Source organism: Trachemys scripta, chromosome 6 (genome assembly GCF_013100865.1).
Source record: "Trachemys scripta elegans isolate TJP31775 chromosome 6, CAS_Tse_1.0, whole genome shotgun sequence".
Taxonomy (NCBI): Eukaryota; Metazoa; Chordata; order Testudines; family Emydidae; genus Trachemys; species Trachemys scripta.
Window position 1 is genome coordinate 76,579,253 of NC_048303.1, and position 17,857 is coordinate 76,597,109.

The window sequence follows — 17,857 nt, forward strand, 5'->3', positions numbered from 1 at the left end:
TGTGTGTAATTTCCTAGGTTTAAACATTAAAAAAAGAAAATTGGGAAAAAAAAGAGATTTTTATCATGTGATGTCATACTGATACCAAATGGGTCATCAGCAGAATTGGAACCTTTTAAATCCACCACAAAGACCTCTTCCACTTGAGCTAACTGAGTGACTAATAGCAGAAGTAGGTTCATATTCTGTGTGGACCAGTATTAGAGGGGGGGATAAAATATTTTGCCATAGGGTTTCCCAGATATTTGCTGATAGAAGACTGGTGAGACTCAGGATTCTTGGGTTCCATTCTGAGCTCTGTAGTGGAGTGTTCTCTAGTGACCACAGAGCTTCTGCCCATTCCCCCTGAGTGTGATCCCTTCTGGCCCATCCCCTCCAACCTGCCCTTGTCCTGTCTGTTCCCCACCCCAAGTTTAATAGTCTAGTCCTTTACTCCTAAAATAGCCAGTCCCTGTCTCCACTCCTCAGGTTTTCATCCCAGTCTCTTTCATTAGCCAGTCCAAGTTTTCACCTTCGGGGCTCCCAGTCTACTCTGCAAACATCCAGCTTATTGTCCCCAGTCTCCTTGCCTAGCCAGTCCTACTCCTAGATGAGGACAGATTAAAAGATTGGGACTTTCCAGCTTGGAAAAGAGATGACTGGGTGAGGGGAATATGATAGAGGTCTATAAAATCATGAATGGTATGGAGAAAGTTAATAAGGAAGTATTATTTACCCCTTCACACAACACATGAACCAGGGATCACCTTAATGAAATTAATAGGCAGCAGGTTTAAAACAAACTAAAGGAAGTACTTTACACAATGCACAGTCAACGTTTGGAACTCATTGCCAGGGGATGTCATGAAGGCCAAAATTATAACTGGGTTCAAAAAAGAATTGGATAAGTTCATGGAGGCTAATTCCGTCAATGGGTATTAGCCAAGATGTTCAGGGATGCAACACCAGGGTCTGGGTGTCCCTAGGCCTCTGACTGCCAGATGCTGGGACTGGACAACAGGATGGATCACTTGATTGCCATATTCTGTTCATTTTCTTTGAAGCATCTGTCCTTGGCTGCTGTCGGATACTGGGCTAGATGGACTCTTGGTCTGACCCAGTATGGTCATTCTTATGTTCTGAATCTTCACTCTCACCACCTGGATTCATCCAATCTCAGTCTTGCCCACGACCTAGTGGGTTCCAGTCTAAAGCAGCTCAGAGCTGCAATTGTAGGGAAAATCCTTCTCATCCCTAGGCTGGAGCATGACCAGTGCAGATTAAATCTTCGTGGAATTTAGCTGCCATAATCTAAGTAGTATGCGTTGTGCAAACAGATTTTTCAAAACTTGACCAAATTTGGGTGGATTTTCATAGAGGACAGCAAAAACAGATCCCTGACAAAAAGGCCACCCACTGCCAAACTTCAAGGCCACTCTAAAGCAGAGGAGCACTAGAGGTTTTCAAATAAAAGCTTGACAGAATTAACATGGGCAAAACAACCCATTTTTCCCCTAGCCACATTCTTTTGAAGTGCTGACCCATTTTGGCTAAAACTTTCCCAAAAAATTCAGTCTGAGGCAGACAATTAACATCGAAAACTGTAGCCCAAACAATTAGTTTGGTAAAGTTATAAGGAAGGCTGTGGGTTTGTCACAAGAGTCACAGATTCCATGACTTCTGCAGCGGCCGTGTGCCTGGCTCAGGGGCAGCTCAGGTAGCCCCTGCGCTAGTCACACTGGCCGCTGCTGGGGCTGTCTCGGGTCACTGCACCCCCCACGCAGCAGCAGAGTTTGAGTGTGTGAGGGGGTTGGAGCATGGGACTGGGCGAGGCGGGCTCTGGGTGGTGCTTACCTGGGGGCTCCCTGGAAGCAGTAACATCCCCCTCGCTCAGCTGCTAAGTGGAGGCATTGCCAGGCAGTTCTGCGTGCTGCCTCCACCCAGAGTGCCAGGAACCGCGGCCAATGGGAGCTGCGGGGACAATGCCCTGGGCAGAAGCGGCACGCAGAGCTGCTTGGCCACACCTCTGCCTGCCAGCCCCGCCAATCCCCCCAGCACTTGCGGGGGTCCTAGGCAGCGTGTTGCCACCCGCGGCCCTCCCAAGCAGCCAGTCTGCCCTCCTCCATCACCCGTGGGTCCCTGGGCAGTCTCCCCCCCCCCCCGCCCTTTTTATTCACTGATATTTTTAGTATAGGTCATGAACAGGTCACAGGCAGTGAATTTTTGTTTACTGTCCGTGGCCTGTCTGACTTTTATTAAAAATACCCGTTACTAAAACGTAGCTTTAGTTATAAGCAACTGAAGACTATGTCCTATAATGGGAAGTGTGAGGCAGTTTTAATAATAGGCAGTTCTGCCACCCCTCACTAATATAATACCTCATGGCAGGGATCATATGTTCCTGACAGCTTTACTACTGGTCTCAAACTTAAGGCAGTCTCAATTGGTCAGAGCCATTGCTGAATTAACTGATAACTTCTGGCTGAGAAATCAGTTTTTGACTAGGTTTTTTAAAATTACTGTGCCTTTTTCTATTACAATCAATCAATAATTAACTACCTCTGTTAGTGTCATATTCTGTTAAAAAAGGCCTTTGCCTGAGCTTGTCTGCTGAAAGAAGGTGTGTTCTTACTCACTAGATTTTGGACAAGCCACCTTCAGCAAGCAACTTTATGGAAATATAGTATTGTGACTCTTAATATTTTTGGAAAAATGCTCAGCTTGAGATAGAAATTGATCATAGATTTTTAGGATCTGTTTTATACCAAAGGCCTCAGGTTTCAGTTCCCTTCTCATAACAATTTGACATAATGTAAATATGAGGATTCAAACCCCTTATTTTCTCCAGGTCCATAGAGGTGAATTAGCTCTGTCTCCACAGAGTGACGTAGTTCAACGCCTATAGAATTTGAAAAGGTATAATCAGGGATTAAACTAAAATAATTCCTTACTTTTAGAGGTAGAATTTCTATGTATGTAGCATGTTGCTGCTATTCATTAAGTTGTACAAAACAGTTGATTTTCTCCAGAGTGCTATAACTTATAATCTATTACATCATTAATTATCCATAAAACATAATTTTTACAAGCTAAAAGTATGTTTAATGGTGCAATCAGAAATTATATCAATATTAATCATTTATCGCTTCACAGAAGAATTACTGTCGTCTCAAGAGAAATCTCCAAGTTCAAAGGATGCTATAGTAAATGTGGACTATAGCAAAAAGACTGAGACCGATACATCCAAGGCTTTTTCTCCACCATCCAGTGAAAAAACTCCTGGTCTGCATAAAGGTAACTTTCTAGTGAGCTGTGAGATTGGACTATTCTTTTACAGAGTTGAATTACAATAGGTTTTTTTTTTGTTTTTTTTCTCTTGGAGTTCCCGGGCATTTATGCTGTCTGCGTATTACTTGAGTAGTCACTTTGAAAGTGTAAGCAAAATTTTTAAAGCCTTGATGCATAAAGTAAGGCTCAAAGATCTTAGGCACCTAAATAAAAAGCTTGGGTTATTTTTTGTAGAGGTAATGATAACTGTAGGCATGCAGCACTTGTTGAAAATTTGGCCAAATCTTTATACTCAAGCTTAACTTTAAGGCCACCAAGGTTAAGAAACGTTGGCCTTAAACTAGAACATTTAATTAAATGCACATTAAGAGAACATTTAAAAAATGATTCAAGACACCTTGCACTTATATATGGAGGAAATGTTTTTCTTGTCTTTTTTTGAAGACCAACGCTATGGCTATGTGAAGTATTAACACATTTTAAAGAGCTAATCCTTATTGCAGGATATGTTGGACATCATCCATGTTGTGGTTATTTTCTCATGGTGTACTGCTTCATTTTATGTCTCATTTTCTGAATGTGTACACTACTTTTATCTTCATTAACACCACAAAGGATATTAACCTTTATTTTGTATTTTTTTTTAAACATCTTCCAGAGGAGGAAGAAGATGGCAAGACTCCAACACAACCACTGTTGAAAAAAGGCAGGCATTTCCATCTTTTTGTTACAATCCATTTTTTCCATACTGCTACCTTCAATTTTCTTTTTTTCTCACTTCTTTATGTATAGAGTATCAATCGTGAGGTGGTATCCTGGATTAGGAAATTCAGGGGTCAAACTGTGGTTGTAGAAAAAGGTGGTGGTACTCTAAGTCCTCCAACAAAATAAGCTTTCTTCACATGAGTTGGCAGAAACAGTGCGCATACTACATGTGTATATGTTCAAAATATGATTGATTGTGCATGCTTTGAGGTTTCCTGAACTTGGTTCTGCCTCAGTGGGGTTTGAATGTGTCCATGAAGTCTGCTGGGTTCCTTGGAGGGGCTCACATGCCTCTCTGGGCTCCATTATTTGGGGTGGAGGGGAGGAATAAGTAGTTGTACTTTTCTGAAATGGTGCTCAGTCCTGGTGCCAAACTTCTAATTCATTCCTTTCTGTATAGATTTTAATAAAATCATCATTATAATATCTGAGACATCACTCAGTAAACTATGCAGCTCACTTGATGCTTCCACAAGCAATGAAATGGTTAACAATGTTATACTTAGTTTATCACATTTGAGCATCTTAGTGAATACTTCAGTGAAATGAATGGGGCTATTCACACTTTTCAGAGTTATTGTTCCAGGCTCTCCACAGATTCAGGCAAACATTGCTTAATCAGTTAACCTCAAATATGAAAGGAGAATTTCTTCAGAATTATAATCGCTAGAGAACTTACCTCTTTTAAATGAAAGCAGAGATTGTGGAGCACAAGATGGTGGCTTGGGAGAAGTGTTAGTGTGCTGTACCATTGTGTACTGACCTAATTCAAGCTCTGTATAAATTCAGTCAATTGTAATTCACATCAGGAATATTTTTGTTTTTTTGTAAAATCAAATTCATACCTTTTGGCTTAGAAGCTAAATACCAAATAAAGTGGCTGGCTGCTGTATCCACATCTAAATTTGACTGAGAAGGAGGGTTTTGTTTTTGTTTTTTATCCATCCATTTCACTTCTGTGTCTGTTAGGTTTATTCAGAAAGTCATTTTAGTTTCTTTCTCAGTTATACCTATAACTTCATTATCTAACTAAAAATGCCACCTTTTTAATTACAGCCACTAAATGTATGTAAAATTTTTCTAAGCCCTGGAACCTACAAAACCATCTTATTCTGTACATAAAATACTATGTAAATATTCAGCATCAAAATGGACTCTGTTTACAGCCTTAACTTCCTTAAGGCATTTAACTATATATTTCTTTTTTTTAAAATGGAAGAAATTAAAATAATACTTCAGAAGTTGTAGTTTTCTAAGATTTTTGTCTTGGTAAAAAAACTTGACAATATTAAAGAACCTACAGATGTGTTTTGGTGAAACAGGAGCAGCAGGTCTTCTCTTCAGTATAAGAGATGTATGGAGCATCAACCGTACACCCACTGTTGCTCAGAAGTATGTTTTTTGATATTTGGACCAGATTGATTAGCTATAAGTGTAGAGAGAGAGAAGGTCTTGCAAACTGTGCTTATCCACCAAAGGTCTGCTTGTTGTTCCTGCTCAGTTTTTTATCTTTCAGAACAGCCAGTTTCATCAGCTGGTGAAGTCTGATAACTCTTTTTAAACTTATCTCAGTGTGCATTTTTACAAGTCCATTTAAGCAAATTATAAAGTCTGGAAATAAATATTTTTAAAGTTAGATTTTTTTTTAACAATGCAAATATTGGAAAACTTAGCAATTCTACAATGCTGAGTTTGAGATTGGGAAGATAAGCAACAGTTTTTTTTCTTAAAACTTTTACAAATTCTCTCTTTCTCAATTTGCTAGACTCGAAAGGCCCACGTGCTCCTTTAAACTTGGCTGACCAAAGACTTCTTGATTCTAGTTCTCAGTTTCAGAAGAAACAAGGCAAAAATACTATTGATGTCTGGTGGCTTTTTGATGATGGGGGTAAGATTATTTGTGATGATGATAAAAGCACTTGGCAGTGGCCTATGTTTTAGTCATGAGTATTTTTAGTAAAAGTCATGGACTGTGCTCGGGAGGAGGGTTGGTGGGGCTTGGGCTGGCTCCCTACACAGCGGCAACCCCAGCTCCTAGCTCTGTGTGCTCCCTCCTCTCTGCCCCAAGCCCCAGAACTGCAGCTCCCATTGGCTGAGAACTGCGGCCAATGGGAGCTATGGGGGCGGTGCCTCCAGGCAGTGGCAGCACCTGGAGCTAGGAGCTGAGGGAGAGGAGTTGCTGTCGCCCTTCCTGGGAGCCCCCCCAAGGTAAGCACCACCACACCCCCAGCCCTAAGCCCCACACACACACGAACTCCTGCTGCTGGGAGGCGGGGGGGGGGGAGGGGAGACAAGACTGCCTCAGCAGCAGCCAGTGCGTCTGGCCCACGGGCTGTTCAGGCGGCCCCCAGGCCACGTGCACCGGCCTCTGCAGAAGTCACGGAGGTCATGGAATCTGTGATCTCTGTGACAAACATGGAGCCTTCCTCATACCATATATAAATTGTGGATTTATGCTATTAAATAGAAAGATATAGAAAGATGACATTGCATATTAACTACTCAATGTATTTCTAAATATTATGGTCTAATGCAGGTTTGACATTGTTGATTCCTTATCTTCTGACAACCAAGAAAAAATGGAAAGACTGTAAGATCAGAGTGTTTATTGGTGGAAAAATAAACAGAATTGATCATGATAGGAGAGCGTAAGTTACCCTTTAAATTTTAAATGAAACATTTATGGTATTATGGAACTTTGTAATCATGCACAATAGATAAATGTTTTTCTTGTTTAATAATGACCTTTTCCTATTGCACTTGAATTGGGAGGTACCTGAATGCTAATTAACGTAGCACATGATCATGTTGTTTAAAATAACAAACAGCATTTGAAACATTTTAAGCTACTTTATGATTACATCTCTAAAGCTTAAAGAAAATTTTGCCTTTGCTACTGTTGTTTTTTTTCCAATTTGGCAAATACTTTGTTTCTTGCTGTGTTTTTAAAGGGAGCAGAAACTAATACGACCAACCACAACAGATTATAAATGTTCACTTGCATCCACAAACCTAAGTCTAAGAACCATTATGATGATATGTTAACTACCCCACTTCTGCAAGGTTAGAATAGTCTGTTAAATTAGGGAAACACCTAGACACAAAACTGATAGGTGCCAGATAGCTCATCTAATAATGGTAAAGAAACAGGGACCCAAATTGGCAGCCCTAGCTCACCTTAGTAAGAAAAGCCACAGAATTGGGCCTTAAGTTAAGACAGGTCTACTGAGCCCTGGGATATTTACAATTTTTTCTCATCCTTTCCCTAAATGGTAATACAGGACAGTCGAGGGTGATTACAGAAGAGTTTGACTATTTAGTTTAGGATGGGACATGCTTATTTAAAAAAAAAAAAAAAGTGGTAAATTTTGCACCTGTACCATACATATCCTTAAACAGAATGAGAGGGCATTCAAGAAACTGAAAGGTACGTTAGGGTCTTAAAAATCGCTCTTGTCGGAATTACGGTGGCACTGATGGCATATCTCAGTGTTTTCATCATAGATATCTGCAAGGCTGCTACCTGAAATTCTGTACACACTTTAACATATCACTAATCTCTTGATATGGCATTTATATCTTCTGATTACTTTTGGAGGGCAGTTCACCAGTCTTTGCTTAAACTTTAACAAGTGGGAATAGAAAGAGACCACTTGGAAGAAGAAGAAGAAGAAAATTATTCTAGTAACTACAGCTCCTCAAGAGCCTCTACATAATCACAATTCTCTCCCATCTTCTTCTTTTCCTTGGAGTTCTACTCTCATAGGACTCTTGGGTTTAGCAGAAGGCCTGAAGAGGTTGAGACTACAGTTTTTTTTATAACCTCTGCTCCAAATATTTGGTGCCATGCAAAGGTTTTTTTATGGCCCCAATGCGTACTATGTTCCAGACAGTTCCGGATGCTCAGGTACATCCTGGTATGATTATATAAAGGCAACTAGTTCTTAGAGAGTATTACTATAGAGTCTGTGTCTGTGTTTAGAGCAATTTATTTGTATTTTTTTAAAAGTTCCCCTAGTGTTTTTTTTTTTTTTTTTTTTCTTTCCTGAAAACCCTAACGCGTAAAGAAAATTAATGCTGTGTTTCTAGTGATTGGAATTAAAAGTTTGGAAAGTCTGTTGGTTCTGTTCTGTGAAAGAGCTATCTGGTTTACAAATAAGTTATGATATATGAACCTTTGGCATAACTAGAATGATTCCATTGTCCAAAAGTTGTGTTGGCTTAAGTACATAAAGCTGTGCTAAATCTCCTCCTGCATCCTCTGATGAAGCAGTATTTTTGTTTGAATTACTCTTAAACATCCGGAGACTGCATTTAATTTTTGTTGCAGGAAATACCAACTTCTAGTGATAAACAGATCACAAACTAAACATTTCTTTTGTGTTCAGGTGTCTTAATTTTTTATGGGCGGTTTTCAGTGAAGTGTTCAGTTTCTTAAAAACTTTAAATACCTTGTATTAAGCATACTTTTAAATGAGCCATCTAGACATGCCAGTGTCTAAACAGAGTATTTGTATGATTTTTGTTGAAACCCTTGCCCTGTCTCACTCTCTACTGTTTTTATCTTACCTGTGTAGTTCCAAATTAGATTGCTTTTTGAGTGAATGTCCATGTCTCTTTGTGCTGTAAAAACAGCCCTATAAAAATGTTAACTGACAAAATATATTATATAACATATATCTATATTTTTTTTAAATTTAGGATGGCTACTCTGCTCAGCAAATTTCGGATAGACTTCTCAGACATCATGGTACTTGGAGATATTAATACAAAGCCAAAGAAGGAAAAGTGAGTTGAAAATGTTCCAGAAAGACACATCATTTACTAGTTGCATTCTTAATTTTCTGTTGTAACATGAAAAGCAGTATTTAATTCTCTACATATGTATTTTGATAACTAAACTAGATGGTTACAAAGACATAAGCTTTCAGAGAACAGTGCAGGTGGTGAGCTCCTGGTGCCAAGAATTCAGTATTGGTTTAGAATCTCATAATTAGAGAGAGACTACAAAAGTGCTAGATTCGAATTTTAACAAAATGAGCAGTTAACTACAGTAATTCTCCCCTAATTGAAAGATGATGGAAACTAAGATAAAACTTGTGTATACTTATCTTATCCATACTCCTATACATCTCTAAACCCAAAATAATGATTATATAGCCTGATCTTTAAATCAATTGTGTATCAGTGTTAATCAGCTCCGTGAATGCATGAGAAGATCCAAGCTCTGCTGAAATTTTCTTATCCAAAGAATCATTAAATATTTCTACTTCTCAAGCTTGAACAATTTGGCTGACTGCAGTTGATTCCTAATACTACTAGTGCCACTTTATGATGGAATGTCCTATAAGACCTAAGAGGTCGAAAGATTGAGCATCATCTTCCACTTGAAATCTTGTCCAGTATATAAAAGATATATATATCTATATCTATATTCTTTGAAAATTCCTGTAGCAGAGTAATCTGAGCCAGTTGCTTTTCAACAAACCCTGGCAGGTGCTGGAAATATTTGTCTAAACTTCCTAAAATGAGTTGTACATATTCATTATTTTGATGGATAAATATTAATCATCAGAAACTTTTTGATTAAAATATTTATACTGAAACTACATATTGTAGATGAGCAAACTAAATAGCTTCCTAGATTATCACTAGTGTTTGTCTTTTAAATATCCTAATTGATATGACAGCTGTTGGGGGCAGGTAAAGCGTTTTGAGACACATGTATGTTATCTTCAGGGACTTACAGCAGAAATTGGCACAAAGTGATGCAGAATTTAATTCCAAAGGTGCTTAAAGTGCAGAGTCTTAAAATTCAGACAGTGGAGGAACTGCTCAACCATTTTGAAAATCAGGCTATTGAGCTTTCTATCTTTTTAGCTGTACAGTTAGGGACATTTTTGATCTCAGATAAATTTGATATGCACAGTAGGTATGAGCCTTGCTCTCATCTTGAGCAAATTCCCTAAATCTTCCCTGATGCAGGCATCTCTGCAGTATGACCCATCCATGATAAATACACTGGGCCGGGTCTTCTGCCCTATGAAATCCCATTTGTGCCTGTCCAGTAGCACAAAGTGGATTTAAAGTTACTGTAAATGAGCTGTTGGGAATTCCCACAGAAATCTCTGGATGGCATACAGTTTAGGTGTATTTATGATGCATGCTGCAGTGAAGTTTACTAAATTGTGAAGTATCTACAGATAGCTGACTGCATGATTACAGAAGTGTATTTTTTATTGTTCTCATTTAATACTGGTGACCCATGGAGTTAGTTTCATTTCTTCACTCGGAGATCATGTGTTGTGTGATCTACATGGAATAATAAAAATGTAAAATGTATTTATCCAAAACGTTTGTCATCATAACTTAATTGAATTCCAATTTCTGACATATCTACTTGAGTTAAATTGATGGCTGTTTTTTACCCTTCTTCATTTCGCTGTATCGTTAAATTTCTAGAAGGATGATACTCCCTCTCTTGAAGCTTGTAATTCTCTTAATTTTTGTATTTATTTTTTTTATTTTAAAACTTTTTTCTTACATTTCTAAATGGAGTTGAAGCCAGTGTGGCACTTTCTTCTCTGTTCATGATCGTCAGCCTAGATCGTTGTTAGAAAAAACAAATCAATTTTTATGTAACTTTTGAAATCTAAAAGACAGTTCCCACAGTATTAAGTTTAAGATAGTTAACATCTGATTAAAATATTAATATTCATAGGTGCTGTTTGTTTATCTTCCATAAACGAGCAGGTTTCTAGTATCAAAACAAAGGAATGAGAATTCCAGTTGACATTACTTCTGGCAATTAACTACAAAATATACAAGAGTTGACTTATATTTAGGAATATTTTTCTGTTGCATGGAAAATCACAGTTGACACATACACTGAAAAGCGTAACAGTATCTATTTTTAATGTGAACATTGGTTAAAAAAATCCTTCTAGTATTGCAGCTTTTGAAGAAATGGTTGAGCCATTCAGACTTCATGAAGACGATAAAGAACAAGACATTGCAGATAAAATGAAAGAAGATGAGCCTTGGAGAATAACAGATAATGAACTTGAGCTTTACAAAACTAAGGTAGCCCTTTATACCTTTTAATTATTAAGTTGACAGAGTGGTGATCCTTCTGTCCCATGTACCCCATTTTAATGAGCTGATTTTTTTTTTTTAAGCTTCTTTGCTCCATTACAAAGTGGGTGTGGTGTGAGTAAGTCAGGTAGGAAAAGGCTTGAAAAGTTCACTTGCTCACTCACCGTTGGACAGCAGGAAGTGCTCCCGGAGGGACCTAAGTCATCAGTAACTTCAGAAATTAATTTAAAAGGGGTTTCTGGCCCCTATAATTAAAAAGATAACCTGTATGGGTATGTACCAATGCAGTGTTCTTTTCCTGAGTCTGCAGCCAGCTTGATTGCTTCTGCAAATATAAACACAAGGAGACTAACAGCTGTTACGGTCTACTGCTGCTGCTCAGAAGCAGAGCAAATACAAGAATTAGGTAAACTTTTGCAGAAGCAGGTGCTGGAGCTGGGAGGAGAAGAAGAGGATGAGGACCCAAAATGGTGCCTTGAGAAAGGGGTAGATTAGTACAGGAGACTTGGATAGCAGGCACAGGCCTGCACAGCACTATTTAGAATACTGAGGGAGGATAGAGTAGCGTAACCTCACAGCAGGAGGTTCTAGGATATAGACGTGTGTGGGGAATGGGGAAATGGGAGGGAATCTTCTCCCTTCCAGCAGCCAGAGGTCCGCCAGGATGAGGACTTCACTTTTATAAGTTGCTAGCTAGAAACTGACATGAGTGTTCAAGAACAGAACCTTGGAAGGGAGGTAAAAGTTTGGATAGAAGGGACATATGTTTACTTTACAAACCTGAGTGATTTATTAAAAGTTGGAGGAAAGGATGCACTATTTTAAACACAGCAATCCATTTTGACCTCCTTTTGCACATTTCTTGAATGAATGAGAATTGTACCTGATTCTGGATTGTTGAAATAATGAATAGATCTCCCTAACAAGTTTGGGTTGATTTTTTTTTTTTTTTCCCCATTTTAATTACAGAGCTACCGCCAGATTAGGCTAAATGAATTGCTGAAAGAACATTCAAGCACAGCTAATGTAATTGTAATGTAAGTAACGGTTGACTGTTTTTTATAGTTTTTTTTTTTTTTTTACTATTTTCACGGTGATACAGTAATAGAGTTACTGTATCTGTTACATAGGTAATACAACTTATTTTGTGTATTCTCAGAGGCTAGGTCTACACTACTCGCCTGAATCGGCGGGTAGAAATCGACCTCTCGGGGATTGATTTATCGCGTCCCGTGGGTTCGCGACAATCGATCCCCGAATCGGCGCTCTTACTCCACCAGCGGAGGTGGGAGTAAGCGCCGCCGACAGAAAGCCGCAGAAGTCGATTTTGCCGCCGTCCTCACAGTGGGGTAAGTCGGCTGCGATACGTCGAATTCAGCTACGCTATTCACGTAGCTGAATTTGCGTATCTTAAATTGACTCCCCCCTGTAGTGTAGATGTACCCCTAGGTACAGTCTTTTAGAGTACAAGGTAGAATTACAGAGAGAATGCTTTGTAATTTGGCTTGTGACTCATACAGGCATTCTGCTGCTTGTATATTAACTGCTCTCCATCTCCTTCAAATTGCTCTTTAAAAACAAAAATCTTCCATGAAGATTTACAGTTACCACATATCCCATTTGCCTATATTGTACCTGTCTCTACATATTCTTTTGTACTGTTGTCCCCACTTACAGTACATTTGGATTACAAACTCTTCATTGTAGAAATTCTTTTTAATTTCACACATCCTGCTCTCTGTACAAAGCCATGTAAGGTTTCAGTTCTATCTGAAGCAGTAAAAAGATGAAACTTGAGCAATACAAGATTTAACTGGTTCCGGTGAGGCAAGAATTGAAGGATTCTGCCAATACTCTGGAGGGGCTGGTGGGCAGAGTAATTTGACTATAGACTGTTGCAGTCTGAAGCAAAAGCATTATCTTGTAGAAAAACAGTCACTCTCCAAATCTTGGCCAAGTGAAGAGGACCATTCTGAATGAAGCCACAAGTGAAATGCTGATTCCGTCACTTCCCCAGCCCCACCCCCAGAAAATTCTTGATCTGGAGGCTAAGATTTCAGGAGTGGGTAGAATTAAGGTGAACCTTGAGATGCCAAAAAAAAAAAATAGGTTACAATTGAGTCAATGTAGCAGAGTATGTTTTGTTTAGTTTTAAAGACAATTTTGGCTCATAACTAATTAATTTCTTTGTACTCAGGATTGTGAACTGACTACATGTAGCCTAAAAAAATGAAAAGGTTATAAAAATGGGATCGAATTAAACATTTAGTAATTTCTACCTTATTTCAAATTGTATTTTTTGTATTTATGCAGTACTACTAGTACTCTGACTTGCTTTTTAAACCATTCTTCATTTCCATTTCCTTTTTTCTTTGTTCTTCAAATTGTAGGAGTTTGCCAGTTGCACGAAAAGGTGCAGTATCTAGTGCACTATACATGGCCTGGTTAGAAGCTCTATCAAAAGACCTGCCACCGATCCTTCTTGTTCGTGGGAATCATCAGAGTGTTCTTACCTTCTATTCCTAAACATGCCGCGCAACACGCAACTGTGATTAAATGGTACTTCAGTGCCTGGAAGAGAGTGACTAAGATTAACATCACAAAGGCAAAAAGTGACTACTCTTTCACTGTTCCACTGACTTGAAAGCACACAAGGAAAGTCACTGTATTTCTAAAGTTGTGAAATCTTCAGTTTTATTCAAATTCTTCTATAACTTAATCTTGCTTAATGAGGGAGGATTCCTTGTTAGACTGAAGAACAACAAGCTTTTTCTTTGCTACTTGAATAGCAGCAATAAAAGTGTTTTTATTTTTGATCAATGAAAGGATTATAGATTTATAAAAGCCTTTTAGCCTTGAGGTGCCTTCTGAAGTTAACCAAACTGCATCCATACACCCTATTTTGTAAATTTATATAGAATGTCAAAATCTGCCTTCAACTAAGACTTTAGATCAAACTTCCTTTAGTTTCTAGTCTCTTCCATCTTACAATAAAATTAATGCTGCTTTTCAGTCTTCCATCAAGCTATTATTTTTAGTACTGTATGTTTTCTATTCAGAATTTTGTAATATCTGTTAGATTTGAAACAAAGGTAGGTCAAGTCAGTTGGAATAAAAAAATCATAATGTTTTTGTCCAAGACTTAGTTTTACTGAACATGTACCGTTAAAAGTAATTGTGCTAGATAAATGATGGGAGGACCCTTTTCTCAGATTTGACATTGTGCCCTTCTTTCCGTTCAAAATTTGAGATGCATATAACTTTGGCTACCTTGGTGAAGGTTAGTGTGTCAGTCTTTACTCTAGCTCTAATATGAAACTATTCCTGTTGTAGGCTGAAGATAGCTTTTTGGATTATTTTAGTTTTTTAAAAAAGGACCTGTCTTAATTCTTGGCCTTCAGATCTTGGTATCATTTAGTTTATTTGAAGAAAGTGTTAACCTAAGGCTTGAAGGAGCAAATATGAGCAATGTGATGCCATCTAAGAGAATACTGTAAACACTATGTGGAATCTCGCTACGCCATCTAATATAAAATGTAAAAACTAAAATTCTGAATCTTTCATCAAATGGTTAAATGGACCACTAGTTATTAGGGGAGATGTTTTTAGGTCAGTTCATTCAGTTGTCAGACATTACATTTAGTCTTACTAAATAAATACTCAGGCTTGATCTAGAAATTTAGACTATCATACATGATACTTTACACATTTTTCATGTTTAATAAAAACTGCCAATTTGTGTGTCCTTCCAGTGTATGTTTTGACTACTTTCTAATTTAGTCTTCTAACACATAAATAAAAAACTTCACTTGAGCCTTTATACAAAGGTGAGTAATGTGAACTATTTTTAAAATTCCTATATATTTTTCAGAAAAGGATTGCCTAAAAACATTTCACAACCTCTAGATATTAGTATTGGGCATGTTACTACTGGGTCACATTGCTAGTACTTTAATGATTTTCATTGAAGATGATCCATAGAAAAGGTATATTTTTATGCTTAACATAGCATTATATTAAATACTCAGTAATAGTTCCTTTTGAAGGACAAAGCTATTAGTCATTGTGAAGTAAGATACAGCTTGAACTAATTACAATTGGAGATGTGTTCTACGCTTTATCCACAGTGCATGCTGTAGTCAGGTCATTGGTAAGTCACAAAATAATCTCAATTTTTGCTGTTGGTTTCAACCAGTCTGGATCTGAATTGGTTACATTGTTTCAGGTTTTTTAAAAGCAGCATGTTTTGCTGCCAAATACAAAGTAAATTAATGCTAACGTGGGCCTGGTTAAGACACAAGTTTATAATCAAACAAATTCTAATAAAAGTGCTGCTTAATTACAGAAAGAAAAAAGGTAACTAACAGCCTCATTGTGTCTGTTACAGGTTTTGCAGTGCTTGTTAAGGTGGTAGGGATGTCTCATTATTCAGTGAACATGGAATTGTTGCCATGTTTCGTTCTTTTTTTTGTTTTTAAACAGATGGACAATAAGGCATGAACTTAGTGCTGCTATCTTGAAAATGTACACAGGTACACTTATTTAAAGTTTTGTCCATTCAGGAAACTATTGCTTGTTATCTGTAATGCAGGAACCAAATGAAGTGTGTGCATACATGCATATATGTGTATAAAATTATATAAAATATATCTAAATATGCATTTGGGGATGGGGAGGGAATTGTAGTCTGTGAAATAATGTAGGATGCTTTTCACATATGCACTCTCAAAACTCCACTAACACTAGACACCAGATCAACAGTTTCAAGATTTATTGTAACACTCTAATAAACTTCAACAGTTACTAGTAATTGTGAGCAACAGATGTTAGCTAGTGACAGTCATTCCAATTTCTATTTAGTCTATATGAACTTTGATTTTGAAGCCAAATTTTTTTTAAGTTCCAATCATTGTTAATGACTTGAAATATAAAATTTCTCATTGACACATGGCAATTGCATTATTTCTGTTGATGAAATTTCTTTTTATGGGTTTAGAAAGAGCAACTATAGCTGAAGAAATCAATTATTTATTTTTTGTTCATTTGTTTGACTGTATTTAGGTTTCTTTACTTTTACATACATTCTTTTTATATACTTTTCTGACATTACATATTTAAAAATGAACGATGGAAATAATTTAAAGATTTGAGCTTGGTTGGGTATTTAGTTATCCACTGGGTCTGAAAATGTAATATTTTGATAATACTGTACTGTAACTGTCACACATGCTTTTCTAATGTTTTAACATTGAATATTGCAGTTACTACTTTGTACAAGGGGACACTGCAATAAAAGGAAGTGAATTCAATAAAATTGTCTAACATCGCCTATTTTTATTGAAATTTTTTTTTCAATATTTTCAGTCCTTTCTTGATGCATGACAAGCATGCTATATGATTCCTGATATGTGAATTTTTGTACTGCAGTTTTGTAATGATGTCACATGACCACTATTATACTAAATATATTATTTCTAATTACCACACTGCCAGTGAATGGTTTGGGGATACAACTGGTGGTGGTGACAAGTGGCAGACCTACTCTCTACCAAGTTGTTAAAATGATGTTAATAAGCTTAGAAAGGAATAGCATCTAACCTTCCTTAGCGGAATGCAGAACCTTTGAAGGGAAGATATGTTTACACAAAATAACTCCTCTCCCTGCCCTCCCCCCCAAAACACTGTACATTCCTCAAAGTCCACTAGAAAGATCTCAGACCTACCTCAGTATATAGAATGTTGATAATATATTTATTAAATGTGATATTAGATACTTGAAAATGTACTCACAATAGGTATGCTATTTGTTCCTTTGTCTCTGAATGTATTAGATGCAACTCCTAAATATATTTTTTTCTGACAAACTGGAAATTTATATGGCATAGGGAGAAATAATTTTTAGGAGACTCCTTTTGAGTAACCCCCAGTATTTCCATTTTACCCCTCTATATTGTGCATTAAGGCTACATTTTCAGTGCTTTCTAGAGACAATATAGAGAGAAAAGAGAGAGAATTTATTTATTACCTGCTCATGAGTTTTAATTGTATCTCTGTCATTTAAATTGTCATGTTAAGCTCCCAAGTTTCTAAGCTTCTAATTTGAAAACTAAGAAAGCATGAATAGGAATGAGAACTCTTATTTGAAAGAATGCAGGCAAATAATTAGGCTCTCAAAGCCATGACTTCCCCCAAGAGAGCTGGAGGACTTAGCCTCCTTAATTCATTTTGGAATTTTTCAGGTTCCTAGTATGAATGATTGGATGAGAACAAAAATTCTTATTGCAAAAAAAATCCCTAGTGAATCCAGAATACCCCTATCTTTTGCCTTTGCTTTGTTGAAATAGTTCCTGACTGTTTAAAATAAAATACTTTTTTGATCCATTTTCAAGATCTATGCAATCAACCCATGCCTACACAAAACTGCTGTCTGAGGTATGAGAACTGAGTTAAAGGTGAACTGCAAAGCAATATTTGTTTTGCCCTTTACAATTACTGCTCAGGGAATTCTGAGCCCCTGTGGGGAGCGCAGAATTCATGCTGTCTGCAAATTTCTTTATTCCTCTACAGAAAAATGGTAGGTACCAAAGCTGTTGGATTCATAGGGCAGAGAACTGCTGTAAGGAGTTGTCATATGCAGGCGGGGGAAAAGTTTATCTGGGAAAAAGGAAGAGTATTGTTGTGACCCTTGCCTTCTGTAGGCACCAGTTGTGTTTAAATTAAAAAAAAAAAA

At 37.4% G+C, this 17,857-nt stretch overlaps 1 protein-coding gene across 1 annotated transcript in view; it reads left to right on the plus strand.

The window, feature by feature from the left end:
- Positions 1-16,441, plus strand: part of SLC12A2 (solute carrier family 12 member 2) — a 109,522-nt gene extending 93,081 nt beyond the window's left edge. The window contains exons 20-27 of the mRNA XM_034774901.1: positions 3,133-3,273; positions 3,926-3,973; positions 5,798-5,920; positions 6,569-6,680; positions 8,734-8,820; positions 10,980-11,115; positions 12,097-12,164; positions 13,518-16,441. Coding sequence (XP_034630792.1) covers positions 3,133-3,273; positions 3,926-3,973; positions 5,798-5,920; positions 6,569-6,680; positions 8,734-8,820; positions 10,980-11,115; positions 12,097-12,164; positions 13,518-13,653 — 851 coding nt within the window. The 3' untranslated portion in view covers positions 13,654-16,441. The remainder of the gene's footprint in view (positions 1-3,132; positions 3,274-3,925; positions 3,974-5,797; positions 5,921-6,568; positions 6,681-8,733; positions 8,821-10,979; positions 11,116-12,096; positions 12,165-13,517) is intronic.
- The last annotated feature ends 1,416 nt before the right edge of the window (positions 16,442-17,857 follow it).